The sequence below is a fragment of the Mixophyes fleayi genome, chromosome 1 (assembly GCF_038048845.1).
Source record: "Mixophyes fleayi isolate aMixFle1 chromosome 1, aMixFle1.hap1, whole genome shotgun sequence".
NCBI lineage: Eukaryota > Metazoa > Chordata > Amphibia > Anura > Limnodynastidae > Mixophyes > Mixophyes fleayi.
The window spans coordinates 36,387,901-36,411,333 of record NC_134402.1 but is presented as its reverse complement, the minus strand read 5'-3'; the positions used below and the strand labels follow the sequence as shown (position 1 = coordinate 36,411,333).

General features: G+C 37.7%; 1 protein-coding gene across 2 annotated transcripts in view; it reads right to left on the bottom strand.

The window, feature by feature from the left end:
* The window catches only part of ACOX3 (acyl-CoA oxidase 3, pristanoyl), a 79,823-nt gene that overhangs the window by 43,003 nt on the left and 13,387 nt on the right, over positions 1-23,433 (bottom strand). For both annotated transcript variants that reach the window (XM_075194381.1, XM_075194382.1), the window contains exons 7-10: positions 23,242-23,330; positions 8,811-8,907; positions 5,357-5,539; positions 2,005-2,127 (exon numbers count right to left, since the gene is read on the bottom strand). In XM_075194381.1, the coding sequence (XP_075050482.1) occupies positions 2,005-2,127; positions 5,357-5,539; positions 8,811-8,907; positions 23,242-23,330 (492 nt within the window). The remainder of the gene's footprint in view (positions 1-2,004; positions 2,128-5,356; positions 5,540-8,810; positions 8,908-23,241; positions 23,331-23,433) is intronic.

Below are 23,433 nucleotides of genomic sequence, written 5' to 3'. Positions count from 1 at the left end.
CTACAAATACCTGACCTGGATGTCAGGTTTACAGATAAGTTCTTAATCTTATTTAACTGCGTGAGTGTGCATTCTTTGCGTATTCCATTAAATTCGGTTTAATCAAAATATATTACATTATTATGGTCCGTATATTTCTATATTTTGGGTACTAACAGAATGGATCAAGTGACGTACTACAGACAAACTTACAGCTCTGTGTGACTGACTAACAAAATGGATTAAGTGTGTTGCAGAGACGTCAAATTTCACATATAAGCATATATATTCCTCTTTTCAGTACGCACATATAATATGTGCGTACCAAACCCTAACCCTTAGATTAAATTGCCTAGTTGCCGGGTCCTGCCATTGCTGCTTTAAATTCAGAAATTTCAATGTCGCTCTGTTTTCTGACGTCAAACACAATTGCCGGCATGCTGTAATTTCGCCATTTTGACCACTCCGCATGTGAGTGTCTTCGGAAAAACTTCATCTGTCCGTTTTAATGTAAGTCTTCATTTCAACCAAGTCGCTCTTAGTAATCCCTTTTTTTTGTCTATATACTTGTTGTCGGGATTATAATCGTAGGACTAACAAGTACCATCGACTACTATACTGTGAAACTACACAATTAGAATTAAGAAAAGGTTTACTTTAAACTTGTTGGCTTTCCAACCTATCTACTGTATGTAACATTGTGAGTTTGTATAATCTCTTTTCTAACATTGAGGGGCAAAAACTACAAAAAGTGCAAAACCTTTTTTCGCATCGATTCTTATGAAACAAATCCCATTGTAAAAGAGTATCCAAAACATAATTCTTACAGCCACATAAACCTTGACATTTATTGCAGTGATTGCGTGCTTTGTCCCAAAGATTATTTTGTGATGCAATTTGAAACACAGCTAAGTATGTGGTGAACTCTAACGGCACGCTTGGGTAAATGGACAATTTTCAAAACTTATTTATTCCAGAAAGAATGTGACCTTATTTGGTAACCACTGAGTATGTACTTAAACATGCTTATTAGAACCACAAGTTAAAATGAAAAGCTTGCAGAATCCATTTCTTGCTGAAATATATATCTACATTAGATGAAGTAGGTGCACTCGTGAAGGCAACATACAAAATAAAAATATGGAAACGTGGTTTTATACGCAGAAAGGGTTAGACTGACAGCTCGAAATTTCACTGACCTGCAGTAATTTGCCTTAGAAATATTTTCATGCACAATGGAACTATCCTTCAAAAATTATATTTAAATACCACTGTGGCTTAGTGGTTAGCACTTCTGCCTCACAGCACTGGGGTCATGAGTTCAATTCCCGACCATGGCCTTATCTGTGTGGAGTTTGTATGTTCTCCCTGTGTTTGCGTGGGTTTTCCTCCGGGTGCTCCGGTTTCCTTCCACACTCCAAAAACATACTGGTAAGTTAATTGACCCTAGTCTGTGTGTGTGTGTTAGGGAATTTAGACTGTAAGCTCCAATGGGGCAGGGACTGATGTGAGTGAGTTCTCTGTACAGCGCTGCGTAATTAGTGTTTCTAATTGGTCTATTATTTCCTTTCAAAAGAATCTATACATCGGTCACTCTCCTGGTCACTAAGTGCTGCAAATAAAAATCTCACATTCATTTTTGCAAAGTAAAGCCCCTAATGTATATTATTAATCTGAATTTCCACTGTAGCTCTCTAATAAAGTATTATCTTGAAATTGAATAGCATAGTTAAATGTATTTACAGTTCTTCTGTGTGTTTGGCTGTTTAGCTGCTCTTGCAGCTGGGGTCAGTTCTCAGCCTGCAATAAAATATACCAGGATTTCACATTATCCTAGTAAAATCTAGTACACTATTATAAGATAAATGCGGGAAGGTCAGTGCATACATTTGTATTTGCCAGACTTCCCAGCAGAATTTTCCATTACAAAAACAAAACCCATTTCTTTCCCAACTAGCACTTGTCAGAATAATCACAATAATTGTTTTAACATATAAATGATAATGGAATATTATAGGACTATACCTGTCTTGGGCTCCTGTCTTTCATTAGAATCCCAATTTGCAACTCAATTAAATTAATGAAAAAGCTTTTAGAGAAGTAGTCAAGAGCGTAGGCAGCAGCCAGATAAGGGATCAATCGCCATTGCTGAAAATATAAAGAAATAAATATTTGTATGAATAGAACAAGCTTACACCATGCTGCTAGAGGAAGATGTTAGGATGCTTTTCAGGCGATATGGTGGGCACCCTTCAGTCTTTTACTACAAGTACACCCAGTGGTCGGGGGGAAATTTAGAATTGACGGTATGGAAAATGTAATGGGAATGTAAGTGACTGGAATGTGATAGTGTTACAATGAAGGTAGTAGGAGAAGTGGCGGTAAGACATACCACCATATACACCCCCACTTCTACCACTGTATATACTGTATATATAATGTAAGTGACTGGAATGTGATAATGTTACAAAGAAGGCAGTAGGAGAAGTGATGGTATGACATACCACCGTATACACCCCACTTCTACCACTGTATATACTGTATATATAATGTAAGTGACTGGAATGTGATAGTGTTACAATGAAGGCAGTAGTAGAAGTGGCGGTATGACATACCACTGTATACACCCCACTTCTACCACTGTATATACTGTATATATAATGTAAGTGACTGGAATGTGATAGTGTTACAATGAAGGCAGTAGGAGAAGTGACGGTATGACATATCACTGTATACACCCCCACTTCTACCACTGTATATACTGTATATATAATGTAAGTGACTGGAATGTGATAGTGTTACAATGAAGGCAGTAAGAGAAGTGGCGGTATGACATACCACTGTATACACCCCCACTTCTACCACTGTATATACTGTATATATAATGTAAGTGACTGGAATGTGATAGTGTTACAATGAAGGCAGTAGGAGAAGTGAAGGTATGACATACCACCGTATACACCCCACTTCTACCACTGTATATACTGTATATATAATGTAAGTGACTGGAATGTGATAGTGTTACAATGAAGGCAGTAGGAGAAGTGACGGTATGACATACCACCCTATACACCCCCACTTCTACCACTGTATATACTGTATATATAATGTAAGTGACTGGAATGTGATAGTGTTACAATGAAGGCAGTAGGAGAAGTGATGGTATGACATACCACTGTATACACCCCCACTTCTACCACTGTATATACTGTATATATAATGTAAGTGACTGGAATGTGATAGTGTTACAATGAAGGCAGTAGGAGAAGTGACGGTATGACATACCACAGTATACACCCCACTTCTACCACTGTATATACTGTATATATAATGTAAGTGACTGGAATGTGATAGTGTTACAATGAAGGCAGTAGGAGAAGTGATGGTATGACATACCACCGTATACACCCCACTTCTACCACTGTATATACTGTATATATAATGTAAGTGACTGGAATGTGATAGTGTTACAATGAAGGCAGTAGGAGAAGTGATGGTATGACATACCACCGTATACACCCCCACTTCTACCACTGTATATACTGTATATATAATGTAAGTGACTGGAATGTGATAGTGTTACAATGAAGGCAGTAGGAGAAGTGGCGGTATGACATACCACCGTATACACCCCCAATTCCACCACAAATGCCTGTGCCCTTGACAAACTAAATTAGAACTGTAGCTAAAATGTAGTTCTACAGCTGTTTTTGAACAAGTCCCAGCATGACTGTCTGCCTGAGCCTGGGACTTGCTCTTCCACAACAAATGGAGAACTACGGCTTCTATTACTTAAAAGGAAGGGTCTGCCTTGTTTATTTTCATTACTTTTAGATAAAACAACACATCTGCTGTGCAGGTACAATTAAATCCACTGTGCAGACTTCAGCTTATCCGTTGTCGTACCCAAGAATGACCAAACTAAACATAACAGCCTGTGAGATAAATTGTCCTGAAGTCGGAGTTACCCCTTAAGTTTGTATATCCACACATAGTACAGTAGTTCAGTCACACATATAGGATTTCAGAGAAAAAAATAGTTAATCACTTCAAGACTTCAGGGATTTTGTCCCTTTATGACCAGATTAATTTTTTTTTTTAAATAAATAGATTCAAATCGGCTTCACTTTAATTTCTTAAAGTGAAGTGTTTATAGTGTTTTAATCAGGACAGATAAATATATAAATTAGAAACACAGATTTTAAATCCAAAATGTAATGTACTAGTTCTTTTGACTACAGGGTTACCAAAACGGTGTACTTTAAATAAGATTTGACTCAGTTAAAAGGCCCAAGGACTAATTTGTATTTTAAAGCAGTGAGTTTTTACTTATATGTATATATATATATAGTGCCGTTTTCCGCATTCCCTGGTAACAGCTCAGACAGTAATATGCTACATTATACTTATCTTTAAGGAGTTCGCATTCATAGTAATTCCTATTTATAACCCGTCCCGAGGGGTAAGAGCTATTAAATAAAGCACATTCTCTGTCAAGCCGTTATATGCGGATTGGGTGCAGGGATGTGAGTGGTGTTTAGTGTCTGCGCCAGTGCCGGAATTTCCCGCTATGTGAGCAGCAATAACAAACAATTTCTATCACCGACTAGTCATAAACCAGTGGAAAGTGGGGCAGCTGGGATAATAATTTGGACAGAAAGCCGGTTTTAATATTTACTGCTTTGACGGTTTTCTTCCCGAGTCCTCATCTTCACTTTTTCAACTATTAACCATAATGTACATATATACACTGCAGTAGTATATGGATAGGCTTTGGATATATACCATAAATACAGATGACCATGACGATAATAACAATATATGTATAGTTAATAAAAACAACTTTATAAAAAGCACAGCAAAAACTAAAATCATTTCAGAAATGTTCAAATAAGAATAGGTGAAGAAATGAAATCTCAGCAATTGAAATGTTGATTAGAGTTATGGTCTGCCTTTAACACAGAGCTGAACCATGAAGATAATTAGATATTTGGCTTTTTTTTAAACCAGAAGTATTCATGGAGTATAATAATAATCTTAGATTTGAGTGATGTACTTGCTCCATTTTCCATAGAACTGGACGGACAATTTAAAGTACTGAATAAACATAAACTAGGATTTTCCACAGTTCGTGTTATATTTCCGTCTGGCCTTTCCTGTAAATGCCTCAATAGCGATTTCAAGGGGAAATAGGACATTTTTTTCAAAATTTTGTAAATTGTAATTTTAATTGATAAGTTCTTGACTGATCTTTGCATACGTGCAATAAAAAAATAACTACACAGACTTATATAGAATTTTCAGGAGTTAACAGAAGTGAAGATATTTGAGATAAAGTTGTCGACGTGGATAAATAGGAGTTTGGTTCAATATCTACCTGCAACTGATATTCCAGTACAGGTATTTCTTCCTTTTCGGTAGGTCCAAATTGGCGACGTGTTGCTGAGAAACGGATAGCAATAGACACAGCGAGCTTCAGGTTCACCACTACCATTCCAATGATCGATACCCTTCCACTGGACAGAGTGCCGAGAGAGGCACCAAGACGCTGCTTGGGGTCCTAAAGGAAATCCCACAACAAACAGATGTAGTGTAAGTAAAGTTACGATAGATATCCCAAAAGTCTACTAAAACACATGCTCTCAACCAACTATTTTTAATGGGCAATATCAACAGGTAACTGAGGTAGACTGGATGCATGAACCCTATTTTATATTGAGGTGCGTTGCACCCCAGTTCTAAGAGTCCCCATGCTGGTGGCTAGTGTACAATTCATACTCACTTGCCTGCGGCTAGTGCACAATTCACACTCACTTCCCTGCGGCTAGTGCACAATTCACACTCACTTCCCTGCTGCTAGTGTACAACACAGTGAAACTTTTCATATTGTTTATTTAGGGTTATTTCCTTAAGTCTTTCAATTATTTATCATCAACTAATAAAGGTATCAATAAGTACAACACCTATTTCAGCCTTATGTGTGGAATGGCTAGCTAAAAAGCACATCATGTGGGGCTCAGACGTCACGTAGCGGTTAATTGAATCCTCCCCCCCCAAAAAAAAAAAAAAATTAATGAACATTTTACTTTTCCTTATCATCTAGGGCACAGACAAGTTTTATTTTTTTAGACTGGGGGAGGGAGGAGGGTTCTATAGCTACAAGACCTTTACAAACTCAGCAGAATGGATAGGAAGCAACAAAATAGTTTTGCTGGTTAAAAATTTCAATGAAATTTCACCTATTGTTTCAAATGCAGAGTCCATGTATTAATTCAAAAATATATTTACATCTAGAAAAGTTGCTCATCAAAGAGTGTAATATTTTAAAATGCTTTCAGGAACATTGTTATACTATAAGATATATCATTGAGTTCAGTGATGCTATTTAATGCTAAAACATAAATGTTAAGACCCAGATGAAAGTCTTGTTGGGGAATTTCTGGTTGCATTGGAGGATCTAAATGAATAATTGATCTACTCTTACACCAAGTTATACAATTTCTCCATATTTCAGAGGAAAGACCCAATAATCCCCTTTGGAAAGGCAGGATATCAGGCTCTACTTGACCACATTGGTATAATTGCACTTACATTTAGTTGGTCTTTCCATATTTTTTCCAACACTTTGTTAATCATTGAGACTGGGGGAAAGATGTAAATTAATTTTATATTCCAATTAGGACTCATAGGGCTAGATTTACTAAGTTTGAAGAAGTGGAGATGTTGCCAATAGCAACCAATCAGATTCTAGCTTTCATTTTGTAGAATGCACTAAATAAATGATAGCTAGAATCTGATTGGTTGCTATAGGCAACATCTCCACTTTTTCAAACCCGCCGTTTAGTAAATATACCCCATAGTATTCAATGTCTCTGGAATAACTTATTTTCTGATAGACCAAAACCACAGCAGTTTTATGTTGTTCCTTAGATAGACTACTATTAGCCAATAACAGCATAGGTGACAGCAGCTCTTGGACACAACAGTGATGATAGCAGAGACGGCGGTAGGGGGGGTACCTGGGTCATGTCTCTGTTACAAACAGGACTCCATTCAATTCTATTAATGATGTCCTGTTCGATACACGAGAAGCACAAGAAAAGCTCACGTTGCTTTTGATACACTGAAAGAAATGTCACTTAAACCCTGACAGAGCTTTGAAAAATTAATAGCATTAAAAATTCAGATTTAATAGGAATATCCAATATCCCTGGCACCACCTTTAGTCCCTTAATGATTCAAATGATATGTAAGTTAGGCAAAATACATCTCTTGTTTTATTATCACTTCTACTGTAAATCATAAAGCAGTATTTTATATTTCTCCTGCTAAAAGACAGGTCTCATTTCAAGAACCTGCAACGTAAAATTCTATGGTAAAATCGAATCAGTCCTCAGTCCTAAACAATCGCTCGTCAGTGATATGGATTGTACTAAATATTACAAAAACGCTGCGTTCCAGGGAGCCAAGAAGCCTCTCGTGATCCCCTGCACCTACCAACAGAAGGGGTGTACTGCGGAAAACCCCAAAGGAGGGGAAAGAACACTACGCTGCAGACAATCGTTCCGGATCATAAGGAAGTTTAACAAACAATACACATATACGCGAGTATTCGCGCAACCAATATATGGATTATTGGACATTGATCAGTTTTTGTAATATTTAATACAATACATTTCACTGACGAGTGATTGTTAAGGACTGAGGACTGATTAGATTTTACCATAGGATTTTAAGTTGCAGGTTCTTGAAATGAGACCTGTTTTTTTAGCAGGAGAAATATACAATACTGCTCTAGGATCTGAGTGTTTACAGTACAAGTGATAATAAATCTTGAGATGAATTTTGCCTAATTTACATATGATTTGAATAATTAAGGGTCTATAGGTGGCGCCAGGGACATTGGATATTCTTATTGTATTTACTACTTGCAGCTTAGGTAACTGCTTTATTCCCACACTAAACTATACGGTCCATGTGTACTTTTCTATACGTGTTTCTGTTTAGCATTGTGATCGGCAGCCCTATAGCAAACCTAAGGTAAGCGCTACTCTGTAGATTCTTTTAAAATTCAGATTTGCTTTTATTGGTAACTTTTTATATGCTGAACGGGACACCACACATTAACTGAATGACATAATGCTGAACACAGTCACATGGATGTTTAAGTTGAAAAAAAGACATATGTGCAACAAGTTAAGCTTGAAAATCCTGAAAACCAGAGTTGATCCAAATCCCATTACGGCAACTAGACAATTCCATGGAACAACCTACTATAAATGCCAGCAGCTTTGTTTTATTAATCCTTTCTTATACTTTTCTACAGTATCTGCCAATACAAGCTCTTGTGGGAGCACATTCCAGTTTCACTGCTCTTCCAGTAAAGAACCCTTTCCAAGTACAGACAGCAGAAACAGCATACACAGTGTTCTCCCCAGCACCTATTTCCTGGGTGCTCCTCTCGGCTGTTTTTTTTTTTTGCTACCCGGCTCTTGGAGCCCAACAGAGTCCTATTATAATAGAATAAACCATTGTTTCTCCTATTAGAACAGGCACTATGTGAGCACTACAGCCAGCAGTGTGTGTTAGACCACTGACCACCAGTCTAACCAGTCCTGGCAGGTGTGGACAATAACCTCCAACATTTTATTCACTATTATTGCAAAATATTACAACTGCTCCCCACCAGGCTGCTTGCTAATACCACCCGGCTGGCAAAATTTTCTGGGGAGAACAGCGTTACGTTTCTTTCACAGACATACAGTAGTAAGTCATTTCTGAACAATTTTCTGACTTCTATCAAGAAACTGCTTTGGTGAAATGGGTTATACCTTGTATATACTTGTGTAAGACCCACCGGATGTAACGTCACCATTGCGGTTCAAAAGGTTTTCATGGGGGATGCGAACATTGTAAAACATTGCAAATCTGTTAAAAAATAAAATAAGTAAATGAAAGACAAATAGAGTCAATTATAAACAGAACAAACTTTTAAATCGACCATTTTGTTAGAATACATTACATTCTATTAAAGTCATTGCCACAAATATTCTGCTTTGCGCAGATCTAGATCAATAGTGGAAACCAGGCTGCTAAACCGCACTCCTCCTAAGTTCTATTTTCTGTGGGGTCTCAGGAACGAGAGTGGAGTAGGAAAGACCCACCCTCTTTAAGCAGCCTGAACACATTGCAGGGTATTTATAACAACTGGTGCATAACACAGTTTGGAAAATGAGAGTATCAGAGGACAAATAATAAGAGTGCAGCTCATTAACCTGACTAACTGGCAAGCATTAAGTTCCTCAATTAAAATATGTGATACAGACTGCTGAATTTGCATACTGGGGCAATTTTACTGTATGATTAACAGGAGTAACTGACATTATGCTTTGAAATTTTAACTTGTTGTCCTATATAAAACAGCTTTGAGTTATTTGATAAGATGTTTTCTGAGTCTTCTACAGTTTATGATGGATGGGGTAGGAAACGTTCCACCACACTATTTTTATTTATTTATTTTTTCAAGTAGAAATAACCAGTGCATTTTACCTAAATGTTGTATGCATTAAAATTAATTTATTCATTTTTGAATTTAGTCCTTATATTTCCAGCTACAATCAATTTAACAGAAAATGCTTATTTGTCCAAAGCTGCTCAGTGGACGGTTGTTGATGGAGCCGATTGGACGGCTACTCTGGCTTGTGCAATCAGCTGCATTGACAACCCTTCACTATAATGCGCCAGTGGGCGTCCACACCCTCCGGAGCCACCGGGGTTCGATCAACAAGAAAATGTGTAGCGTTTCTGGTTTTCTTCCAGTAAAGGGTTACACAAATCTTTCTTCAACAATACAAACATTTACTATATAAAAGAGTACTCAACATCAGTCAAGTATGTGTGAGGTTATATATAGAAAAGTTGGCTGCGAGCCTCTATATTTATTTTCAGCTTTCACTTCTAGTAAAATCTATCCATTTCTTCTATCTTGGCATATGTGTTGCAAACTTTGCAGAATATTTACTCCAACTATAAATATTTATGTGACCACCAAAATTTGTTAAACCATGGATAAATGATGTTTAACCACCCGAGCAGAGATCTTTTGTGTTAGGAAATGGATACCTGAAGTTCCCCTAAACAAGGAGAAGTGAAGCTACGGCCCCTTAATTCAACCCTCCGCTAAGTTACTTTACTTTTATTCCCTATTGTTAACTTCTGAAACAGAATCCAAAGCAGTAAGATAAACTGTTTAACTGTTCTATATTAGGTAATGCACATGTTCAGGCCGCATTTTCCATAACTACTAGAATAAAAACAGAACACTATGTGGACAGTAACGTTTTGCTACATAAGTGACCTTGTTTTCTCCACACTAACCTACACTTGTGCCTTCAACTCAATGATTTTTCCAAATAACTGTGGGCTATGTTGTACATTTACATGTTATATGTGCGTCTTTATGCACGCCACTAAGAACAGTGACAGGGCCAAACCTGTCAGTTCCCTCTAATTTCCATATTTCAACTGCTTATATTTAGACAGGAAATGTCAGCAGGAAAGAGAGGAGACAAATGAAAAAGTGAAAAACTCTAAAAATAAATATTTGTTTAAACAAACCTCCAGCCCATTGACTGAAAGACGGGTTGTGGCCCCTACCCTGTTAGCAAAATATAAGTCCTGCCTCAAAGTCTATTATAATTGGTGGATAAGGTGTATCTAGCTCACAGTGGGGTTCCAATAAGGGTCTGTTTAGATCATGCTTGATCACTCTCCCGCAATGTCCGGGAGACTCCCAAATTCTGGGTAGGTCTCCCGGACTCCCACAAGAGCAGGTCCTTCTCCCGCATTCTGCCCATGGGCAGGATTGGAGCCTCCATGATGCGATTCGTGGTGAATAGTGCAAATTTGCCGCGTCCGCCCCCTTCTGTCCTTAAATTTCACGTCCCCTCCGGGATCTCCCGGAAGGAAAGAGTAAAAAGTGGGTAAGTATGGTGTAGATTTACTAAGACTTCTAAATAGGAAAAGTAGAAGTGTTGCCCATAGCAACCAATCAGATTCTAGCTATCATTTATCTAGTGTATTTTAGATAAACGATAGCTCGGCTCTGATTGGTTGCTATGGGCAACACTTTCACTTTTCATTTTTAGAAGTTTTAGTAAATCCACCCCCTAAAGGTGATTTTCTGGGTACATTTCTAAAATGGCTCATTATTTACTAGACAAAGAAGAAGTAGTCAAGTCCCTATGCAGAGTATTCCTGTCATGTGTCTTAATGAAAACAAAGTTTTTCTCATATTTCCTCAGAAGTAAAGCAGACATTTAAAAAATATATTTTATATAAAAAAAACACATTTATCGTTTATTTAGTACATTCTACAAAATGACAGCTAGAATCTGATTGGTTGCTATTGGCAACATCTCCACTTTTTAAACCTGCAGCTTTGTACATTTACCCCCAAGTGTCTTTAAATACCTGGTTCCAGTGAGTGGATGCGGTTCATACTATGATGTACTTTATAGAATGAAACGACTAGGGTACCATTCAATAACCATTCAGGAGAAGTTCTGGATCCAATCCAACTCATGTTGGCGTCATTACTGGAGCAACACTGTTAATCGTTAAATGCTGTATTAGGCTTTAGTGTTTCTGATTTTTTTTGTCTATATTTTTAAAAGTTTATTACATTTGATGATTTTACTACACTATACTGCTGCTATTCCTTTTCTCTGTTCTACATATTTGCACCTGCTGGGTTACTACCTATGGGATAAAGACCTACAAGTAATATATGGGCCACAAGACCCTGAGATATGCCTAAAAGTGAACCAAACACTATGAAACATACGTCTTTATCATTGAGGTTCCATCACTTGAGAGCCCAGTGCACAAGTCACTTTATCATGCTCGTTCTATCTGCATTACAGATTGGAATATATACCATTACACGTCACTTATTTTTTTTCAAAACATCTGTGAAAATGTAACTTCAACTGAAATACATAAAACTGAAGAATGTTGAAAATGTTTAACATAGTTCATTCCATGCCAGGTTCTTGCAATGTTTTTCTTTCCTGTAGCCATTTTCCCCCCTTTTATTGAAGAATCAGGACTTTCAAAGCAGAACTGTGTATTCCAGGCCCTGGCTGGCAGTGTAAAAGGTTTATGACACCGTGAAAAGCGTTCTAATGAAAATAAATGATATCTGCGCTACACCGTGACCCTGACTGTAAAAAGACAATAAACAAATAGAACTCAGCCTGGAAAGAGACCACTAGTGGGATTTAAGTTGGGAGGAAGCCCCCCCCCCCCCCCCCCGTTTCTTCATGAAATTTCATTGAGAGAGAATCCAATCAGTATTTGTCATCTTGACAGAGGATTGGGCCTAATATGTCAGATGCTATAGATCAGGGGTTCTTACCCTGTGGGTCTTAACTGAAAACATTAGTTTCCATACATAAACATACTTGTTTGTATGTTATGGATTCCAAAGTGAACCATTAGTGGCAAAACAGACTCCTGGGGGTAAATTTATCAAGATGCGGGTTTGAAAAATTGGAGATGTTGCCTATAGCAACCAATCACATTCTAGTTATTTTGTAGAATGCACTGAATAAATGATAAATAGAATTTGATTGGTTGCTATAGGCAACATCTCCACTTGTTCAACCCTGCAGCTTGGTAAATTTACCCCCCCTCCAGTCTTAATCCACGTCACAGTCCAAAATAAACCTCAGTTTTCCTTGACAAAAAAAACCCAGAAGAAACCTTTGCACTCTAATCTTGTCACTTGTGTGTTCTCCATACACAGACCCTACCTAGTTGTCTTGAATTAATTAATTGGAGCACAAAATGAAAGCAGCGTATAGCGTCTGTTCCACCTTTCTCTGAAAAACCTTTATGATAGATGATGGATTATTCAGGTATAAAATCAATATAAATTCTTTAATAGACAGCAATCATAAAAATGTAGATAATTACACTGTTATTAAAAAAAAAAACCCACAGGACTTTAAATGAAGAAGGTATGCGTAATAATCACAGTGCAGAACATTCCTTAGGATGGACACATAGTAGCTCAGTTGCCGAATACATTATATCCCTGGGCCCCGGTGCACCAATGGTAGTTCCGCCACTGGGCGCATATTCAACTCCGCAGCAGGATGAAAGAAGCTAATTGTTTCTTAGCGAGTTTCTTCATGATTGGCGATTTCTGTCCATCCATGAGTCTGTCCATCCTAAGGAATGTGCTGTTCTGTTTGATTAAAAGGTGATTCTTACACATACCTAGATTATATAAAGTTACTTGTATGTTTGCTAAAAGGTACTTGTAGGTTTGTAACTATTTATATATCAAGTTTTTATAATTGTTATCTATTAAAAAAATTATCTTGATTTTATACCCATCATTTATCATAAAGACTTCTTAGATCAAGGAGGAATACACGCGAAGAACTGGTTTCACTCTATGCTCACTATTATCATGGGGCCTGCAGACCCTTACTGGCGAGCAGCTTGTGTGGGATATATATTTGAATATATATATGTAATTTAAATGATTTTTACTTTGTCATAGAGATATATAATTACCCAGTTTGAACATGTTCCACCATGCAGTCTGTAACTGTGCGTGAATGTAAAACCTAGTTCATAAAAACAATTTGTTCTGTACAGTTGTATTCCTCTATTTTGTGCTTGTTGCATTATCATCACCATTTATTTTTATAGCGCCACTGATTCCGAAGCGCTGTACAGAGAACTCATTCACATCAGTCCCTGTCCCAATGGGGGGGAGGGGAGGGGGAGAGAGAGAGAACCTACTAGTATGTTTTTGGAGTGTTGGGGGAAACCAGAGTACCCGGAGGAAACCCACGCAAACATGGGGAGAACATACAAACTCCAGATAAGGCCATGGTCAGAAATTGAGGCAGAGGTGCTAACCACTAAGCCACCGTGCTGCCCATAATTATTATCAATATTTACAGTTATTTATACAGTACATATTTCACAAAACTTTACAGAGAATATATAATCATTCACATCAGTCCCTGATGTGGTGATGCTTACAATCTAAATCTCCCAACACACAGACACATACACACTAGGGTTAATTTTGCCTGAATAATCTTTCTCCATATAGTCCCTGGAATCCCCTTACATTGTTTAGCAGTGCTCCTCTCAGTGACAATCAGTTAATGTTTGGAGATCATGTAAGAGAGAGCAGCAGCAATTATTTGCTTTTATTCCTTGTGTTCCTAGTGTTATTTTGAAAGTGAATTTGGAATTACCAGTACTGGTTTCACAGTGCAATATTGTAACGCATACTCTGGATGACTGATTTGTTCCATAACAGAGAGCTGCATTCTATGGTACTGCAAAAAAATTAAGTCTGTTTCTCACATGAGGTAATGAGGGATAATTAAAACAGTTCAGTAACAGTACAAGGCAAATTCACACACACACAGACTCATGAACAGGAAACAACATAATATATAAGATATTATGTATTCAGAGATGTGATATAGAAAGAGACATATAATTTTATCTAGGTAAACTACAGAAAATGCGAAGTTTGATACTGGACTTTTGGGAAGTCACTTACAGTCTCATTTTAAAAGTAAACGTGAAAATGTGTCCAGGATGATTTCACATAAAAATGCATATTTGGTTATTGGTGTGTGAGTGTTATTTAAGAATTCTTAAAGAAATTAAGAATGTGTCAAGGAAAACTTTGGTATAATGGTCAGATGTGTATAAAGTAGAGATGGTCACTGACCCCCGTGTTTTGGTTTTGGATCTGGATTACCTTCGTGTTTTGGTTTTGCAAAACCGCCCTTGCGTGTTTTGGTTTTGTTTTGCTATTTTTGAAAAAAATAAAAATTTTTTTGTCTAAAATAACCTTATTTAGTGCTCCACCAGTTTCTTGGATAAGTGAGGTAATTCTAAAGCTAATAAATTATGGAAAAAACAGTTTAATCCCTGGTAGGCCGTCCTTAATTCAAACACTTGTCTGCAAATTATACAGACAAACCTGGTTGTCTACCTCCTCCATCTTTGATTATTGGCAATGTAGCCATCGTCTTTGGGAGTATATTACACCCTCCACTTGTAGTTGAATAAAAAAAAAGCCTGCATAGACTGTGGAATTAGAAAGTAAAATTAAATGGACCATGGTAATTTGGTGGCTATCTATGCCCCCCCCCCCGCCCTCCACTTGTAGTTGAATATAAAAAAAGCAGCCTGCACTAGCCTGTGGAACTAGAAATTCGAATATACAAAGAAATGGACAAAGGCAGTTTGGTATCTGTCTGCATCAGACCCCCCCCCCCATCCACTTGTAGTAAAATAGAAGAAAAAGTAGCCTGCATAGACTGTAGAACTAGAAATTCGAATATACAAAGAAATGGACAAAGGCAGTTTGGTATCTGTCTGCATCAGATCCCCTCTCCACTAGGAGTAAAATAGAAAACTATTCAGCCGTTATATAATCTAGAATAGAAATTGAGAAAGGCAATTTGGTATCTGTCTGCATCATAATCATCAACATCCTCATTAGCGCCCTCGTCACCTCCACAAATCTCCCCCTCATCCTTTTCTATTTCCAAAGTGGCATCCTCAATTTGTGTATCACCGGCTACACTCGGGCTGTTCAGGTACACATCAGCAGAACTGCTGAAAGGGCCCTTCTTTATGGGTACACTAACAGAATGCTCACGATTAGACATACCACTGTTGGATGGACTCTCCATAGGGATTGGTGTCATTTGTGAATCAGAGCAAACATTATCCTCTAATGCCTTACTGTTATCTTGCAGCTCGGCTTTGACGCGTAACAGTAGTTGTGCACCAATTGTAGGCTCAGTAACTTTTTTGGATCTGCCACTAATAGCCAAAGGTGAAGGGCTCATTCTCTCTTTGCCACTGCGTGTGTAGAATGGCATGTTGGCAATTTTTTTTTTAATCGGCACTTAACTTTTGCTCAGTAACACTTCTTTTTCGCTTCAACACAGTAAATTTTTTGGGGGTTTTTGTTTTTTGGACTGATTTCGAAACACTGTGTAGTTTGACATCGCCTTGCCCAGATGACGTCCTGGAACACTACCATCAGGACTGGTGACAGAACCTGGTTGCTCATTCTGATCATATGTGGACTGCTTTGAATCCATTCTGAGCGCAAAGCACTTGTAGTGGTAAAAATTATTTGCTAAAATACTGCTGACAGATATGACTTTTGACAGCCAGAAATATTTATGCACAATTATAAGGGACACCCCAAAGCACTGGGGAGTGCCAAATATTAAAAAAAAACAAAAAAAAAAAACCTCTATCCTCCTCTCTTCTCTAGCGACATTTGTTACAGTATTTGGAATCAGAATATTGGATTCTCTGTCCCTGGTCTAATCAGCCTGTGACTACACCCTGCTCTCTCCCTCTGTCAAATGGCGATGGATTGCTGTGGAGGCGTGTATTTATAATCTTAAAGTATCGCGAGAACCGAGCCCCGAGATCCGACGACGTCACGATGACGTTCGGCCTTGATTTGAATTCGGAGAGGGCTCGGATATCCAAAGTTCGGGTGGGTTCGGTTCTCGGGGAACCGGACCCGCCCATCTCTAGTATAAAGGAGGTTAATATTAATGTGGAGTGTTGCATTAATGTACAGCTTACTTTATGCCTTTTAAACATATTATAGTTATGTACACTGAAAAAATTAAGTCCCTCCGTCACTTTCATGCTATGATGGTGATCAATGCCGCATTCCTTGCTCCTGCCCAGCAACAGCTGCCAATGGTCAATCACGTGGCTTCCTCTGACGCGGTTTCCCTCCTGCGCCTGTGTGGAAGAATGGTGCGGCCAATCAGAGCACTATTCCGTTACTTCATCTGTATGGGGACTATTCGCCTGCCACTAATATTCATTACTAGTTGTTACTAAAATCTTACGTTAAATGAATAAATACCACTGTGTGACTTAACTGAATTTGCTGTTTATTGTGAAACAATTTGAGTAGAAAAAATAAAGTCTGTGGAACAAAAAGAAGAAGTGGAGCATAACACATTAGTGCCATTTCTTAGAGAAGCCTTAGATGAATATGTGTGAAAATCTGCTCAAAACTATATGGATTTGGAGCATGTTTGCCCTTTTGTAGCCCAGTAAGATTCAATCTGGTTACTCGCCCTCTAACTGCTGGTCCCAGTGTTTCACCGATTCTCAGGGACAGGATAAAGTGTGCCTAATCACAGGGATTGTATGGAAAAAGGACGACAGGCTACAAGAGCGTATAACAGAGTATTTATTGAATTTAATAGCAAAATCATTTTAAACTCAACAGTTCATGCCTTGATGTTATGTCAAACAAATGTGGAGTTTTAATATTGTGGATACTTGTAACTGTATTAATTACTGGGTCAAGCATTACGCAATCCAAAACACAAGTTCAGTGAGCGTTTATAGGTATGGAGCTCAGTCGTGGCCAATGAAGGAAGCCCAAAGACTAACCTTGCACAGAGAAACCCTACTGTCTATGTCCTCTACTGCCAGACAAAGTATGAGATAAACTCTTCCACATACACCGTATGATAACTGTATGTTCATCTTTCTTATCATATCATGAAAGTTGACTCACTATCACATTCCAATAGTATGATAGGAATGTCTTCTAAACTGTATATATACTGATTATATACAGTATGAGATATACACAAAAAGACCACGATTAAGAAAACAGGCCCTTCCCAAGAAATTCACTGCTCAGTCAGTGATAGCACCATATGTACAGACAGAGGTATATTACAAACCAGAACTAACCATGTTTACCATGCACCTGACAACCCACCTTGCAGTGGGCAAAATAAAACAAACATTGGAAAACAAAAACTATATCCTGTCCTTCCGTTATGTGTTTTTTGGAGGAGTAGTGTAAAGGCAAAAAAAAAACATTAGCCAAATTTACAAAAACTGGTATTAAATGAGGAGTCTCTAAATATTGTGTTAATAGTAACAGATTTATACCCACATTAACAAACATGTGCAGACTACTTTTTTTAAATTTGGAAATCCTAATATCAGAGCTATAGTAAAATATGTTAGCATTAATTATATAGAGTCAATACTCTAACACCAACATTTTGAATATGGTGATTAATAGATCAGTGTTTAAATAGCTGAACTTAATTGCAGTTTTAAGGAGACTCTTGTCATTCTGGCTGTAGTGGCCGTCTATTACTTTAGACGTTTGTGAATATGGAGTAAAAAGGGCCCCACAGGTCCACGGATGTATCCGGTGGATGGCAACACTGTGGGCTGGTGGTGGCGGTGTAATGGTTTGGGCCTGCCTTATACAAGGCGCACACTGGATCCCATGATATGAGTGAAACGACATTTGAATGTAACAAGATATCGCAGCCAAACAGTTGCACCCCTTCAGAGGGCAGTGTACCCATCTGCGAATGGACTTTCTCAGCAAAGATAACATTACATGGCACAAGGCCAAGAAAGTCCTTGAAGTGCTCTAGGACCAGGACTGTCAGCAATGTGAAAGCAATTAATAGAGTGGTTGCTCCAGCCATCAGTTCTCAACTCAGCATCTGTGGGATCAGACATGGCCCAACATTCTTTTACCAAACTTCCAACAAGTCCACTGCCAAATTCAGGTTACTCAGACAACAAATGGAAGATTCATTAGGTAGATGCACCCAATGCCAAAACTGATTTTTCTTTTTTAGATATAAACTATAAATATAAAATACATTACAGTGATAAGCTGAATTTGCACTGCAGATCTGTTGAAAAGTAAAGTACAACCATAAACAAATCCCTACTCCATCACAGCCAGCTAAAGCCCTGTCAAAATCTTTACGATAGGGTGCAGATAGTACATGATGAAGGTCAAACAGCTGAGAATGCTGTCACTTGAGCTGCTGCGACATCACATTGCCATCCACCAATCCACACAGTGTAGAGGAGTGATAGAGAATGTGGTGGACTTGTTTAGCAAGAATAAACAGTCCAGTTATTGCATGTTCATTATTCAATCTAGTAATACACTGCCTCTGATTATATATTTATATATATATATATATATATATATATATATATATATATATATATATGTTTATATATATATATATTTATTTATTTTATTTTAAGGTCAAATATTGACTATACTTGCTGTGTAACCCAATAAAAAACACTGCCCAGGGGTTAGCATGGCTGCCTCACAGCGCTGGGTTCATGGGTTCTATCCCAACCATGGCCCTATATATGTGGAGTTTGTATATTCTTCCCATGTTTGTGTGGGTTCCCTCCTGGAGTTTGGCATCTTCCCACACTCCTAAAACATAATGGTAGCTTAATGCTAGAGCGTGTTGTGCGGTTAGAGTGTGTTGTGCGGTTAGAGTGTGCTGTGGCAGGGACGGATGTGACTGATTAACAATTCTCTGTAAAAGAACAGCGTAATGAGTTGGCACTATATAAATAATGAACAAATAAACAAATCATAGTAAATAAATGAATAAATTACTCCACCCCCCTAAAAAAATGCTGTGGGTAATAAACAATACTTCTTTTCATTATAAATAACACTGTGATAAATAGTTTTGTGTAATCGGGTCCAAACTGACTTATACAGGCATTTCAAATCCATACTGGAAATGTTAGCACTTTAAAGTCCCAGGGAGACCATACGAATACCTTGGTCACGGACGTATTATGACAAAACTATTTCTTTTTAGTTCAACCATAATATACCTATTCAGATAGCACAGCATGCAGCTTTTAAATCCAGGTAATATGGTTATTTAAGGAACATGCACATTAATATCTGAATTCTTTTAAATTAAAATACTCACTGAGAACTTTCGACCAAGTTTACAGGTATTTTTAGAGTTCGGCGCTAAACCCGCAAAATTGGACCAAACATGTTTCTATTTTTGCATACAGGGATAAAGTTGCTTTTACCGCACAGATATGGGTAGCGTTACTTTAACACTGTGATTTACAGTTGAGCTAGGAGACTCCCTCCCTCCCAACTCCTAATCTGTCCGCACATTTCAATGAGGCCGCTCCTTGTGAGCATATACTGTATCTTTCTGTCTCTTATGTAGATCCCATAGTCTTAAACTGCATACTTCTGCCAGATTTACCTGCTGAGGTGTCCAGAGAAAGGGGAAAATTACTGTCTTGTTTTTATCCAAAAAAGCCGAAAACCAGAAAAATAAACATTTTTTCCCAAACGTCAAAGCACATCTACCGGATGCAGGTTAGGAAGATATAACATAATAGAAGTAGGCCTTTGGCTTTTTTAATTTTCCAATATAATATACAGTGTATTTTACATGACTGGTAAGCACAGACACTGTATAAATACACATGCAGATTAGGCAGAAGGTACTAATGTTATTAATGACCTCTCAGCTGAAGTAAAGAGTAATGTGACTAATATATAAACATTTTCTACTCTCTCCCACATAGTTTTCTGTAGTCCAGGCTTAACCTGTTATTGAATGAAAATACAATTTTTGCAACTTTAAAGGAATGTGTCCATGTGGAGCATCTCAACATGAACCTGAAATTGAAAGCTAAAGTCTGAGTTTGCATGTTCTACATTTTATTCATATGGAATATATTTCTACTACACACAAGTGACATGACTATATGTAAGATAGCCTGTACAATATATCCTTAAATTGAGATGTGTAGTGATGTCATTACTGATCCTTGTGTAACATCATCATCATCACCATTTATTTATATAGCGCCACTAATTCCGCAGCGCTGTACAGAGAACTCACTCACATCAGTCCCTGCCCCATTGGAGCTTACAGTCTAAATTCCCTAACACAGACAGAGACAGACAAGGGTCAATTTGATAGCAGCTAATTAACCTACCAGTATGTTTTTGGAGTGTGGGAGGAAACCGGAGCACCCGGATGAAACCCACGCAAACACGGGGAGAACATACAAACTCCACACAGATAAGGCCATGGTCGGGAATTGAACTTATGACCCCAGAAGTACCAACTACTGAGCCACTGCGCTGCCCCACATGACCCATTGTGTTCCATAACGGAACTGTTACATGAGAACAACCTCATATATCAAGATGCACAGTTTCAAATTGAAATTTGTGTCTTATAAAGGTGGGAAGTAACATCATTGAAAAAAATATGTGCATGATTAGATTATCCCGAGGGGATTAAGGATAATCAAAAGCCCTACAGTATGTTGGCTGCACCATTAGGAGCTTGTAAGTGAGACTTCGTGAACACTGTAGAAATATTAAAAATAAAGTAGAAAATCACAGGTGCATCCAATCACTATGCACTAAAACATAATACAGACCCATCAAGTCTTATATTTTTAGGAATCAAAGGAATCAAAAAATCCTGGAGAGGATGGGACTTTTTGGCTAAAATTTCAAGGGAGGAAACTAAATGGATCTTTGAAGTGTCCACCCGGGACCCAAAAGGGTTATACTTAGACTTTGAATTAGGCAGTTTTTAAAAAAATAGAAGATTGATCAGAAAATTAGAGAATTCACCCATCCTCATATTGAAAAGAAAGTACAATAGATAGTTATTATGAAAAGAGGTTATTGCGACCGGAGATGGTTATCATTTAAAAGATTTAGAACGTATATTTATAAGCCAAAGTCAGCAAAACAAGAACTGTTCGCTAAATTTAATATGGTTAATGATCAAAAGTATTATATTAATTAATGTGACAACTTATATTCTTTTTATATATATTTAACTGAAGTTTCCAACAATTTACATGCAAGGTACATGCAATGTAAGGAGACAAAAGTTATTGGTTAAGCCAATCTGAGAGGCGGAGACAAGACCAAATGAGATTGGCTGACAGATAACAAGAACACTATTTAATGAAGAGAACATGGGGGAATCCCTATCCCTGATGAAGCCAATCTGGCGAAACGCGTTGACTATAGAAGATTTCGCTATATAATATTTTATTGGACAAACACTCTAAGACACAGAAAGTAGAACTTCCTTTACCACCTTGTCGTCATGGAATACCAAGTCCATCATGCGATCTATATGGTATAGTGATTATCGAAAAACATAGAAGACATTGCTTATAAAATCTGACAGAATACGATTAGCAGAGCTCTGTAATTATCAGCAAACTATTGTGGAACGCTAAAGCCAGCGTGCGTTCCACACGGTACAGCGATAACGGAAATTGGAATGCAGAGTGCGTTCCAGATCATAGGAAGTGCATCGGACCGAGCAATATCCCGTTATGAATACATATGGGACGACAAACATACAGCCCCTAACTGCCTGGAAAAGACCCTGCGATTCAACAAGGACATTATTAGGAATATCATGTTCAATGTGAGTACTCACAAAATTTACATTATTAATCGTGGAATAAAAATTCAAGACATTCAGTATCGCACAACACTTAAGAGTGTGTGTGGATATTAGAGACAATATTATTTTAATTGAACTTCATTTGGTAAACCAGACTCACAGGTGAATCTTGATGTTTTTTATTCTATTCTATTGTATTTAAAGTGCATTTTATGTGCAAACTATTGTGAAACATAGAATTTCATTAAAGAACTGTACAATTTACCAAGAACTTTACTCTTTATACAATTTATATACCTAACTAACTGTTATTCCAGTGCAATGCCATTCAGGGGAAAGACCCTCAACCTACACCCATTGATAGTATATGCAGCCCAATAGAGATTTAGGGAAGTGCTCATCTTTTCTTTGCCCTTGTGATGCTTGTAAAATAAAAGGTGAACTATAAGTCATTGAAGAGTTCCGTAACCTGTATAAAGCGCACAAAGCTGCTTGGTCACGGAACTCCCCAGTGGCTTCATAAATCCTTACGTCTTACAGTAGGGGGTACATTGTGATTGCATTGTTATATTTAGTTATTATATTCTTTAATTCTATTCTTAAAAAAAAAATCATAAAATAGAGGACGACGGTAATAAACTGGCACTGAATTATAATCTGATACAACACTGCCATCTAGAGGCTGCAGGGCTGTAGGTAGGACAGCGTGCACGCAAGAGGCTTATTTTGAATAATGTCCTGTTCCGGGTGAACTTGGAAAAAAATACAATTATGACAGTAAAACTGAATAGCTAATTGTAATCCTGTGTCTGATCCAGAGAATACGCTCATCAATAAGGATTTACTGGATGTAAACCATATAAATTTGCTGTAATATCATCACATTCAGATTCAATCATGTCACAAGTCTTCCTTGGGTGTCACTTACCCATTGTCTACACCATTTAGGCCCAGTTTATTCCCGATGTCACCAACCATCACTCCTGGCATTGGAAGCAGAGTTTTGGGGTCACGAATCTAAGTAGGACATTAAAAACATATTACAGACCAATACAAAATCTGGTTTTATTAGAGAAAATGTAACCAGGAGGTAACGAGTGCTGGGGATACAATAGCTTAG